Genomic DNA, 11,623 nt, shown 5'->3' with positions numbered 1-11,623 from the left:
ATTCATGTGAAGCTTGATCTAGTAGTTGAGGAACAAGGTTGGGATGCTGGCAGATTGGGCAAGACACGCTACGTCGTGTGCAAAGATGGAGGGGCAAAAACCAAGCGATCCAATGCTTGTCGCCAACACGCTGCGTCGCTCACGTCGGGTTCCAGTTGCACACATTTCTTGATTTGCCCCTACGACGCAACCCTTTTATCTCCCTTTTCCGATTCGATAATGGTTTGACAATTCTATGCCAGGTCTTCATTTGCAGCTACTACTTTCTATCCAGTCTTAAGTCCCTTCAATTCTTTCACGTGTTTGGCCTGAAATTTCACACCACCCACGTCACACATAGTTTCTCGGTGATTCGTGCTGTTGCTTTGGAGCACAAGTCGATTTGACATTGCCGACAGTTCGTTTCCAATGGAGGAACAGAAACTGTATGACATTCCAGCAAAATGTAGCATTTGAGGGTGAGGGAATCAACAATCAAATCAGTCTTGTTGTTCTGGCGAATTCTCGTGGTGCAGTAGTACAGATTGGTGCCCAGTCGTGCAATAACTTGGGGTCCCCCTTAGCTCATAAGCTTGCCAGAGAGCAAAGCGTCCGAAGCCAGCATCGCTGTCTAGGAGGGATAGTTTGGCTCCTCCTAGCCTGTTCTGTCTTTTACTAGGGGAATAGATATCACAATACATCACATCTAGATGTTATGTGTAACAACGTGACAAGGAGTGCATCGAAATCAAACACTAGATTGAAGGTAGACTATTTCAGCTCATTGAAAGCTTGCAACCAATGAGGTGATCTTTTCAAATTGTTGTAGGGACCTTGCAGTTTAACAACTCCACACCAAAATCATCAAATATATATTTTATGGTACCACTAGATCCTACACCTTGTTTTAAACTTCTTATAATTATTAATACTTAAAATTATGGATTCTTTGGTCAACCACTTTTAGATGTCAAAGCCTCGATGAAGATTTTACATTGCAACAAAAAATTGATATTCTTAAAAAAGATCCCAAGAGCTTTATTGGATGTTATACTGCATAACTACTTGTATTTAGAAGTATTGTAGAAGAGATTAAGCCATTCAAAGTGACATTAAGAGATCAAGTATTTGTCATTGTCTTCAACATTGTTTGATATTCTTCAAATCTAGTGATACTTGGCCTCCCTCGGTTTGAATTACATAATTTTGATATTCATTAGATGTTATAAAATGTCTCCTAAAGATCTAATCTCAGTGTCAACAAACCATCTTGATGTTTATTTTTTAAAGATAAAGGTCTTATTTTAGCTTTTTCTATTAGAAATATTGTTACTATTAAAAAAAAACAAAAACAAACCACATTGTAAAACCTCATGTTTGTATTATGAAAAAACACGTCATAAGGTACAAGATTATTGTATCATTGTAAGATTATAAGGTCATAAGATTGCAAGGTCATAAGTTATAGGATTATTGCATTATTACATATCAATAGGATTTAGAGCAAGGAGCATGAATTCAAACATAAAAAAATTAGAAAATAAAGACATCCATTATAAAAAGACCTTGCAATTAATAAATACTAGACCACAAACATTAAATACAAGTCCCATACTACAATAAGATCCTACACCTTTTTTTAAACATCCTATAATTGCTAAGATTCCAAATCATGAATTTTCAATTCAACCAATTGTAGACATTGGAGCCACGACATGTTTTAAGCTTAAAGACTTTACATTATAACAAAAATTGATACTTTCATAAGAAATCTAATAGGATCTAGTAGAAATTATTGATAGACAATGACACACATTGGAAAAGTTATCATAGAAATCAAGCCTTTGAAAGTAATATTAGGAGATCAACTTTGTAAAATTGTCTTTAACATTATCTAATGTCCTTCAAATCTAGAGATAACTGGCCTTCAAGATATGACCTATATCATCTAAATAGTGATAGAAAAAAATAAAAGGTTATTTAAGGACCTAGTCCATATGCTTATAAAGCATCATAACATTTATTTGTTTGCAGTAAGACATTCAAGCAAGCCACAAAAGAAATAGATCCATTTCTCTTCTATGAAATATTAAGTCTTCAAACAAATAAAAGATGAAATAGAGTCCCCAAGCATTCAAAAAATTATAATCTTTTAGAAGTTGGCAACATATAGAGGATCATATGCATCTTCCATTCATTAGTCTTATCTATAAGTTAAATTTTTTCTTTATTACCCATGTATGTATGTATGTATATATATATATATATATATATATTATGACAGATAATTATTTTAAAAATCTTGTGACTTTATATTATTTTCTTCGGAATCAATTTGTCAACTTGCATAAATAATCCCTTCATAACAAAATCATTTGCATTTATTTAGAATGTAGCAAAACCTAACAAGTCTCAATACAATTATAAAATGTTATATAAAAGGTAACTACTATAATAATTTTAGTTTGTATTCTTATTTCAATGGTAATTAAGAAACACATCAAACACACAAGAACTATCGTAACACTATTGCACAGGTAAAATGAAGAATTTTATTACAATTGAATATAAAGAACTGAATTGTTTTAATTACCACAACCGCCATGAAGAACTCATGAATACATCACAGCAATTACTTAAAGAAAATGTAACATTACAAAAAGTACATTGTTTTGATGGAAGCCAAAAAAACAAACAAACAAACAATACAGAAATCGGTGCGGGGTGACAGTAAAGGAGAAAATAAATAAAAAAAAATCTCCACTTCACAAATGATGAATCTGAGACATGTGCCCATCCCTTGCATCGAAGCCATTCTGGATCATCAATAACACAACTAATTTGACATTCTACGAATTCAATCTTCGCAACTTTCACTCGTTGCAAATCGGCCAACACAAACACACGCTGACGAATGGCTCCACGTCTGCCTTGCCACTCCACGCCACGCTTGCCCATCCAAGCGCACTTCCAAGTGGCGCCCACTCTTCTTTGCAACTCCCTACCCTCCACATTTCTGCACCCACCCCGCTGCTTTTCTATGGCTTTCCAGGTTTTAGAGTTTTCCCCTCGCCGCTAACTTGGCGAGTGCCATGACACCCACGTCTCCTGTTTCCAATGAACTCAGTTCCACGTACCCTGTGCACTGCAGGAGAGCCTGGATTCTTCCTCACCGACTTGCTCTATAAGAAGGCCCACGTTCTCCCAACTCCACATCACGCGTTCACGCACACCGACGAACCACCTTCGTTTCACGTCGCAGTTGAACAACGCAGAACAATCCTTGTCCAAGACCCGGTTGGACGCCTTCCCCATAAGCAGGAGTTTGCAGAAGGGCTGCGAGAAGCTTGATCGTGCGCACTCAGATAAGCGCATACACACACAGACACACTCAGAATGGCAACCTCAAGCGTGATGTTCCGGATCAGTGCCCCCACGCTGAGCAGCTGCGACGCTGGCAAGGCCAACCTGCAGCGCTCCAAATTGATCGGTGCTGCATCCCCGTCGTTGGCGACGCTCCGGCCGCGCAAGCAGAGTGTTCGTTGCGAGGCAGGCAACGACCGAGCGGGCGGTTTAAAGGAGGCCGTGGATCGGGCCACGAAGAAGAGCATCACCAAGGACGACATCTTGCGCAACCAAGAGAGCAATGAGTCCGAGAAGAAGTTGGTGATGGGCACGGAGCCCACTTCCGGGTCCTTGTACCCTCGTACAGAAGTGGAGAGGAGGCCTGAGACCGGCGACAAGTCCTTCACCGGCGTGTTTGCGTTCGATGGAGCGGCGCCGGAGACCATCAACGGGCGCTTGGTAAGGCAGACTTCCCATGGATTTGGCTTCGCAATGTGCACGCAACTTGGGGAAGGGAGGGGGCTGCGCAAAGCTTGGGTGGCGTAGCATGTAGAGTAGGAGGGCTGGATGGTTTGCTCGGCAGCTTCCGAATGCTGTTTTGCACTTCGTGTCCCTTGACTGTGGCGATGCTTGGCAGGCAATGTTGGGGCTCGTGTGGGCCTTCATCGCCGAGAAGGCCACGGGATTGACGGTGTTCGAGCAGCTGTACACGCCAGGGCAGACGGGGCTGGTGTTCTTCGTGGGAGCCGTGCAGCTGTTCACGTATGCTTCGTTGGTGCCCATCATGAACGGCGAGTCCACGGATGCGCGGAGCTTCGGTCCGTTCACGGCGCGAGCCGAGAGGTGGAATGGGCGGTTGGCCATGATAGGATTTCTGTTGCTGGTGGTCATCGAGATGTTCCGACACGCACCTGTGTTTCACTGAGCGGAGAGTCCACGGAGTTGCCTACGTTAGTGCGAAGCTTGATGCGTCAGCGGCGTCGGCTGGAGAATGCCACCCATGTAGGCGGAAGAGCACTTTGTACAGATTTGAGCGAGCGATGAGCCGGAGGAGTTGCAGGCATTGCTGTAGAAAGAGGGGGAGAGAGTGTATAATGTGTGAATGTAATTAAAAGATTTTGAGAATTGGCACCTTCTGATGTGGTGTGGTATGGTGTCGCGTGGAAGTCGAATTGAATGGCGCTGTCGGGTACGGTTGGATAGTCGGGGTTGAAGGTTGGGTGAGGGTGTCATGAAATAGCTTAAGAGTGTGTTTTTATTTTGTGGAATATGTGGTTTGACAATAGAAGGGTTGTCTTTGCCGAGGTGGGTAATTTAGAATGTCGAGTTTGGTTGAATGCAGTGAAGAATATTTGAAAGGCAAGGTAGGCTGCGGTTATCTGCGCAGGTGTAGAACAGACTCCAAATTGCTGGTTGTGAAGTAATTGTGAACGTATTTGAGGAATATGAAAGTTCGATGAGACATTGACGCGGTCGGTAAGATATTCACCTCATCATGGTTAACAATTGTCCCCTTACAATGCCCCATCTTTTGTCGCAATGGAAGGAAACCATTCTCTAGAGCAGGAACTAAATTTGGATGAGATTGCTAAAAATGAAGGTCGTAGCTGTGAACAGATTTACTGCTCAACGGCCAATGTTTGCAACCATTCCGAATAACCAACCTTCGCAGTATGGGACGTGATCAGTAGTCATGGTCAGACTGACATCACAATCACTCCCCCAATCAGCAGTCGGCAGAGTTTGTCCTTTCTCAGAAGCAAACGAAAGTTGCGTACAGTTCAACCATTGATCTCAACCAAACGATCGACTTTTAATGAGGTAACTCTCTGGTGCTAGCACAAATCAAGAGACGGCAATTAACGTGTGAAAAAGTCTAAATCACCATCGAATGCAATGCAGCTAGAACAGCGAAATCAGTTTTGCGAGCAACAGTTGGACGCATTCCCCACGAAACATTGCATTCAGCGGCACCAGGACTCATTGCCCTGCAGAAAGTCATGATTCAACTTCAGACTTTGAAGCCAGCGAAGACACTTCCGAATAATTCACAAGCTGGTCACACTTCACAAACTAAGTCAAAATTAAAAAAGTTTCTAAGATGCCGCCTCCCTCTTACTCACGATCAGAACGCCGCTTGCCAGTGCCGACCCTTCACGAGTGAAAAGATTTACGAACAAAATCATACCAACGTTTAATGCCACCAAAACTTTTGCCACAGCCACAACTTATTCTTATTAACTTTTCAATAATTTTTTATTAAAATTTAATTTAATTCCTACATAATTAGAAAAAAAATCATATTGAGATATTGATAGAATTTTTTATTGGAATAAAAAGATAAACAATCAATAAAAAAAAAAACTAAGGAAAACTGGAACTACCACCACAATTTTGTGATATAACATCTAAACAACACATCGAATACAATTATATCTATACCAACTATTTATAGTTATATGTATTAATTAGATGTGACAGTAGAATCAACTAAATAATACATAGAATAAAAAATAGAAAGTGTTCTTAAGATTAGACTTTTCAGATAATAAAACAGAACAAAACAAAAATAAAATTCATTCAAATGGACAAATTATAACAGTGACCAGCTGAATTGAATCTCACCTCCCAAAAGAAGGAGGAAAAAATAAATAAAATAAATGAAACATCAAAAAAAATAAAAATTGTGACTAAAATTAATTGCACCACAGAATAAACCATGACATATGTTCCATCTCTCAAACAAAAGAAAGGGGCCGTAGATCCCCCCTCCCAGACCATGGCAACTTGTGTGAAGATTTCAAATGCAAGAATGAGAGTTAAGCAATTTTTGAGCTCTGCTATCGAAGGTTTGATGGAGTGTCCGCTTCACTGATGACTCTGCAAAAGCAAAGTCAATTGCACTTCTGGCAAGTGTCGTTACTTCCTCGGGTTTTAGGGCTGCAACAAAGCAGAAAAATGCATCATTGATCAGAAAATAAAAGACCCAGAAACGATTCAATTTACCCATCCATAGCAGAACGTTTTGGGGAATCAAAATGTTAAGCAGGCTGTATTCTACGAACCTGCTACTTTGAATGCTTATGTTTGGTAAGCATTTACACGATTAAAAGTCTTACAGCTGAGAGCTTACCAAGACAAGAAGCTGCTAAAGCAAGCTCTCGGGACAGACTAGTAGCAAAGATGCCGGTGTCATCAGTGCAGATAGCAATGGGGTGATCGGATTTGAGAAGTACCGCTGTTATAAGCAAAAACACAACTTGAGAATTCTCGGATTAGAGAACAAAATATACTCAGCAGCAAGTAATTTTACAGGAGATGGCTGAGAAAATGATGAAAATCTACTCAAGAACGAGGTTCTCGATGATCTAAGTCAAGTGTGTCACGTTGGATTTAGAGAGGAGAAAAACCAGCCCATCACATATTTCATAACAGTTAGAGCTGTAGGATAGGATTAAGCTCTGAATATCATATAAAAATCAATGACAATAGATAAACCGATGGACACCAGATAACGAAGAATAAGCGGTGACCAGTCTCGAGAATGACCTAAATGGTGTTCTTCGATAGAAGGCACACTCTGCGTAGCCAGGTTAGAGGTGAGGCAAACCTCCACCTGCATGTTCAACCACCCCACGCATTCAATAGCGTCAACCTCTTATGAACTTAAATCCGTACAATAAGATTTTGAAAAACCTGGCAAACTCTGATTTCTAAGACCCTTCGATACAATGCGAACCAAAATCACATTGTTAGTCCTATCGCATACCTACCTAGTCTTATTTTCGTCACTTAACATTAACCAACTGTTATTGAGTTCAGCAAACTTGCCCATATAAAATCATTGGCGATCAGTTTAGGACTTACTGGAATACGAGAGGCGAGTAGCACCTCCCACTCATAGTTGTCCAAACAACATACGTGACCAAGACGCTCTGGGCGCATGGCAAGCATGCTGCGTATATCCTCAGAATTTCGCACCTGCGTAACAAGTCAGGTTCCCTATAATCTTCAGCCCCAGTATGGCTTTTACCCAAGGTAATTCATTCATCTAATCACGATGGAAATAAGCAAGCATCCAAGAAGTCAATAACACATCTTCAAAAAGAACTTTGATCACAGGTATCAAGAAGAAAGATAAAACGAGAAAAATTGCATAATTAAATTACGAATAATATGAATTTTCTTGAGGTCATGTTGAATGCAACCTCTCCACAATGAAGAGCTAGTGGAAATCCCTGCTCTCGAGCAAACATCAACGCTGGCGCAAATGTAGTCCTGAACGCGGAGACACTAAAAGCTGAGAAAAAAGAGGCAGATAATCAATTATATGTACGGACACTACTCTGTGATAATTTCAAGGAGAAAATTAAAGGCGGCTCCCCAACAGTTGATGAAGCTATACTTCTTAAAACACAACTGATTTTGTAGCGGTCCCCTTGAAAAAACTCAATGACCCTAGTAGAACTCGTACCATTCTCCAATGGCAGGATCGCCCGACAAGTCAATGCCTGCAATGTCCCATCCTTCTTTCCGCAACTCGCAAGCAAGGCGCACCTACAACGGTTAAAACACGATTCTGTACCGGAGTTATACAAAAGTGTAGAGATCCACGCTGTTATTAGAGTGAAGTTGTTTCATAACCATTAATGAACGACACAATTTTCGTCAGAACATCATCCCAACCCTGTACCCTGCAAAACCCAACAAAATAAGACATGTCGCAGTAACTTGCAAGACAGTTTTGAAATCATAATGATCACTTTAAACCCTAAACCCATATCCACAAGAATTGAAAGTTAGGCGCTCACTGTATCCATCGCTGCTTCTGTTGTCTCCCTACGGTCTATGCTTAGGATAAGGCGCACATGGATAGGCGACACAGGAGCAGCAATATCCAGGCCTACCTTAACCGATTCCATGTATGACCGCTTTGTCATTCCAACTGCAGAATTATTCTGTTTCAGCACAATGTAAGGTCCTGAGACAACTCGGTAATACAAATGTCGTATCGATCATGCTTCTTAGCTTCGCATTTAAGCAGGATGAGGAATCTCCGCAAATTCCAGATGAAGATAGAATGCGTCTGAGGGAAAACATACTGTTACCTTAGGAGCAGTGCGGAGCTCAATGTATATGGTATTCTCAGCCGCAAAATCTTCAATGACCTACATGTCAAGTGTTAGATATTCAGCGTCTGGGTTTGTTTACTTCTTGACGATTGCTGTGCACTTAGATTGGATGCTAGATTCTGTCTCACCTCTCGAGTGATACGTGTAATAACGCGATGGTCAGTAGTCAAAATACGAATGAGACCAAACAGTTTGAATGTCTCTGGCAGGGATCTCTTATCTGCAGGCATCAGAACAGATAAATTCTGAGACAAGCATCAGGATGTGCAATCAAATGGATGAGTAAGGCAGAAAACTAAGATACTCTTGAAAATTCAGTCTTGTGAAGACTCACAAACGAATTACAATAGAAACGTTTAGACATACATGAAGGAAGATGCCAACAATGAAACCAAAAGTATTAATATTTGTTTATACATGCAAGAAAAACGAGAAAATAATCAAACAAAGCGATTGTGGTATAATCTCAGGAAAAGAAAACAAGAACTCATTTCAAAAACCCTACAATTCAATTTGCTAGTAAGCTCTAGTCACGAACAAGAACACGGGAAGACATAATAAAACGAGACCTTTCTTTAGAATATTCTCCAATTCAGTGCAATCCTCGTCTCGCTCACGCGCCAATTCTCTGCAACGTACTAACAACCTCCTTAATCATCCTCCACTCAAATGAAAAAAAACCCTGGCTATATTTAAACAACACACACACACAACCATGCCCTATTCCAAGCTCGAAACTCCAGTGACAGCTCAAACCCAACTTTCACCCACAGCTCAGAGCCAAATAATCACAAGGTAAGAATTCATACAAAAGAGTGGCAGCACGAATGGAGCCATTCAGGTGCGCATGAAGCTCCAGTTTGGGCATGGCCCTGCACATGGGCAGGTACTCGGTCATCAAATCCTCCATGGCCAGCACCGCCGCGTCGTCAATATTCACCATCCCTGGGATGCTCTCCCTGCTTTGCATCGTTTCGCTGCAACTCAGACAGACAACAACAGGAAAAAGAAAACTTTGGCAAAAAACACACGCGACGATCATAACCGAGCGGCGTCGTCGGCGTCGTCGGGATAATTGGAATCGTTGCTGTTTAGAATGTTTTATAGAGAGACAAGAGTAGCTAGAAGTAACATGCACACATATGTTAAGACACACAAGTAAGTTTACTGATAGGGTTGTACTGAAGGGAGAAGATAACAGTTCTCTCCACTACATTCCAAACACTGTAAACAGCTACAGTAAATACTTTAGATTATAGTGAATAGCATGGAGAGCACCGGCTATATTTAATGCTCTCAACACTCCTCCTTGCTTGTCATAATATTTATATGCATAGAAATACTTTAGATTATAGTGAATATCATGGAGAGCACCGGCTACATTTAATGCTCTCAACACTCCTCCTTGCTTGTCATAATATTTATATGCATAGAGTTATGATCTATACTTTTTTGTAATCTCATATGATCAACAATTACTCCCTCATTAAAATCTTATTTAGGAAAACCTTATTCTATTTAAGAACAAAACCATACATGAAGGAAAAAGACTACAACATTGTCTCAAGAGTTCATTAACTTTCTTGTTCAAGAAAAGCAAGTCGATGCATGCGAATGCAATAAGTAAGTCAACAATGGTTGCACAAAGGGAGAGCTTTGGTGAGGAAATCAGCAAGGTTATTTGCAGATTCAATTTTCTTGATCTTAAGTACTTGTTGAGTAACCAAGTCATGGATATAAATAAAATACTTTGGATCAATATGTTTTGCCCTATCTCCTTTAATGAAACCAATTTGCATCTATGCAATACAAGTGCTATTATCTTCATACAAGATAGTTGGAAAGTCATCATATAAAAATCCATAGGTTGTCTGAATGAGTTTATGAATTGATCACAACCAAATACATTCCCGAGATGCTTCATATAAGGCAATAATTTTTGCATGATTGGATGAAGTTGCAATTGTAGTTTGTTTCATTGATTTCCATAATATTGCAGCTCGATGTCTTAAGAATACATAGTCTATTTGAGATTTAGCTATTGTAATATCAGATTTATATCCTGTATTAGAATATCTAACCAATTTTGGATCTGTAGATCGTATGTAGTATAATTTCAAATCTTCAATACCTTTTAAATAACATAATAAATGTTTGACACCATTCTAATGTCGTGGTGTTGGACGTGCACTATGTCTTACAAGAACACTAATTACAAATGTAATATTTGATCTGGTAGATGTGGCTAAATATAAAAGTGCTCCAATCGCTGCAAGGTATGGATATTACTCTCATAATATTTCTTCCTCCTCCTTGTATGGAGAGTATAAATCATGACTATCATGACCACGTCCAATCATTGGTGTAGAGAATGGATAAGCATCAATCATATTGAATCTCCGTAAGATTCATCTAATATAGGTTAGTTAGTAGAAAAAAATCCTACCATCTATGAGATGCATAATCTGAAGACCAATACAAAAAGTTATTTTTCTTAGCATTTTCATCTCAAATTTACATATAAGTAGGTTAATAGCTGGAATGCATGCAGATCTAGTATCCACTAAGTTAAGATCATCAGCATATACAACAATGATCACAAAATTAGTTTTATCTTATTTAATAATCAAACAAGAAATTAGTGGATCACTTACAAATTTATTTATAATTAAAAAATCTCAAAGATGTTGATACCACATGCATCTAGTTTGTTTTAGACCTTATAAGGCCTTGTGTAATTTAATACCATGATATCATCCTGGAGTAGGTGCATTTGGAGTTCTTGTTTTCAAATTAGGTGGAACTTTTATATAAATATCTACATGTCACGGCCATAATCATGTAAGCTAATAATTACATATAGAAATAGGTAGAAGTAAGTAAAAGTAGATAAAAGTAAGTTAATTGTATAATATTTAATATAGAAGCTTCCTAGAAACTTCTTAGACGCTGCTTTGACTTCATAGGTGTCTTTAATTGACTTTTTGGATTAGAAACGTGGTCAACAAGTTGGCCATGTGCCACACATGTTGTTAGCTTGAAGATCAAGCTAACTATGTGGCCCACACGTAGGAAAACTTGCCTTGTAAGTCAAGGCATGTGTCCTACAAAGTCAACACATATTGGAGGTCCTATAGAACGTCGCCACGTAGCCCCTAGTTAGATAG

The 11,623-nt window shown here is 39.6% G+C and overlaps 2 protein-coding genes across 4 annotated transcripts; one reads left to right on the top strand and one right to left on the bottom strand.

Annotated features, from left to right (window-relative positions):
• The first annotated feature begins 3,010 nt into the window (after positions 1 to 3,010).
• Positions 3,011 to 4,455, top strand: LOC112288228 (low molecular mass early light-inducible protein HV60, chloroplastic). The gene is made up of 2 exons (XM_024532214.3): positions 3,011 to 3,783; positions 3,962 to 4,455. Exons 1-2 carry the CDS (start codon positions 3,376 to 3,378, stop codon positions 4,247 to 4,249), a joined length of 696 nt encoding a protein of 231 aa, XP_024387982.1. The 5' UTR covers positions 3,011 to 3,375; the 3' UTR covers positions 4,250 to 4,455.
• Positions 4,456 to 5,938: 1,483 nt separating this feature from the next.
• Positions 5,939 to 9,678, bottom strand: LOC112288227 (N6-mAMP deaminase). Of its 3 annotated transcripts, none has more exons than XM_024532212.3 (11): positions 9,266 to 9,678; positions 9,026 to 9,084; positions 8,585 to 8,676; positions 8,433 to 8,492; positions 8,136 to 8,282; positions 7,799 to 7,881; positions 7,533 to 7,602; positions 7,192 to 7,305; positions 6,874 to 6,940; positions 6,458 to 6,562; positions 5,939 to 6,264 (listed from the first exon to the last, which is right to left on the bottom strand). In XM_024532212.3, the coding sequence occupies exons 1-11, from the start codon at positions 9,496 to 9,498 to the stop codon at positions 6,125 to 6,127; spliced, it is 1,170 nt and encodes a 389-aa protein (XP_024387980.1). In that variant the 5' UTR covers positions 9,499 to 9,678; the 3' UTR covers positions 5,939 to 6,124. The 3 variants fall into 3 exon arrangements, with proteins under 3 accessions (XP_024387980.1, XP_024387981.1, XP_090110312.1); XM_024532213.3 differs by having other exon boundaries at positions 8,232 to 8,282; positions 9,266 to 9,622; XM_090254186.1 differs by lacking the exon at positions 9,026 to 9,084 and having other exon boundaries at positions 9,266 to 9,544.
• Positions 9,679 to 11,623: the final 1,945 nt, after the last annotated feature.

The sequence above is a fragment of the Physcomitrium patens genome, chromosome 11, assembly GCF_059467195.1.
Source record: "Physcomitrium patens ecotype Gransden chromosome 11, ASM5946719v1, whole genome shotgun sequence".
In the NCBI taxonomy this organism is placed as follows: Eukaryota; Viridiplantae; Streptophyta; class Bryopsida; order Funariales; family Funariaceae; genus Physcomitrium; species Physcomitrium patens.
Note: the sequence above shows the minus strand (reverse complement) of the source record. Positions and strands in the feature narration are given on the sequence as shown.

Coding starts and splice junctions, on each gene's coding strand:
- LOC112288227 (XM_024532212.3), bottom strand. CDS start 9,498: ATGATCGTCGCGTGTGTTTTTTGCCAAAGTTTTCTTTTTCCTGTTGTT. Junction 8,493..8,584: donor TTACACGTATCACTCGAGAG/GTGAGACAGAAT, acceptor CTTGACATGTAG/GTCATTGAAGATTTTGCGGC. Junction 8,283..8,432: donor AGCTCCGCACTGCTCCTAAG/GTAACAGTATGT, acceptor GTGCTGAAACAG/AATAATTCTGCAGTTGGAAT.
- LOC112288228 (XM_024532214.3), top strand. CDS start 3,376: ATGGCAACCTCAAGCGTGATGTTCCGGATCAGTGCCCCCACGCTGAGC. Junction 3,784..3,961: donor AGACCATCAACGGGCGCTTG/GTAAGGCAGACT, acceptor GATGCTTGGCAG/GCAATGTTGGGGCTCGTGTG.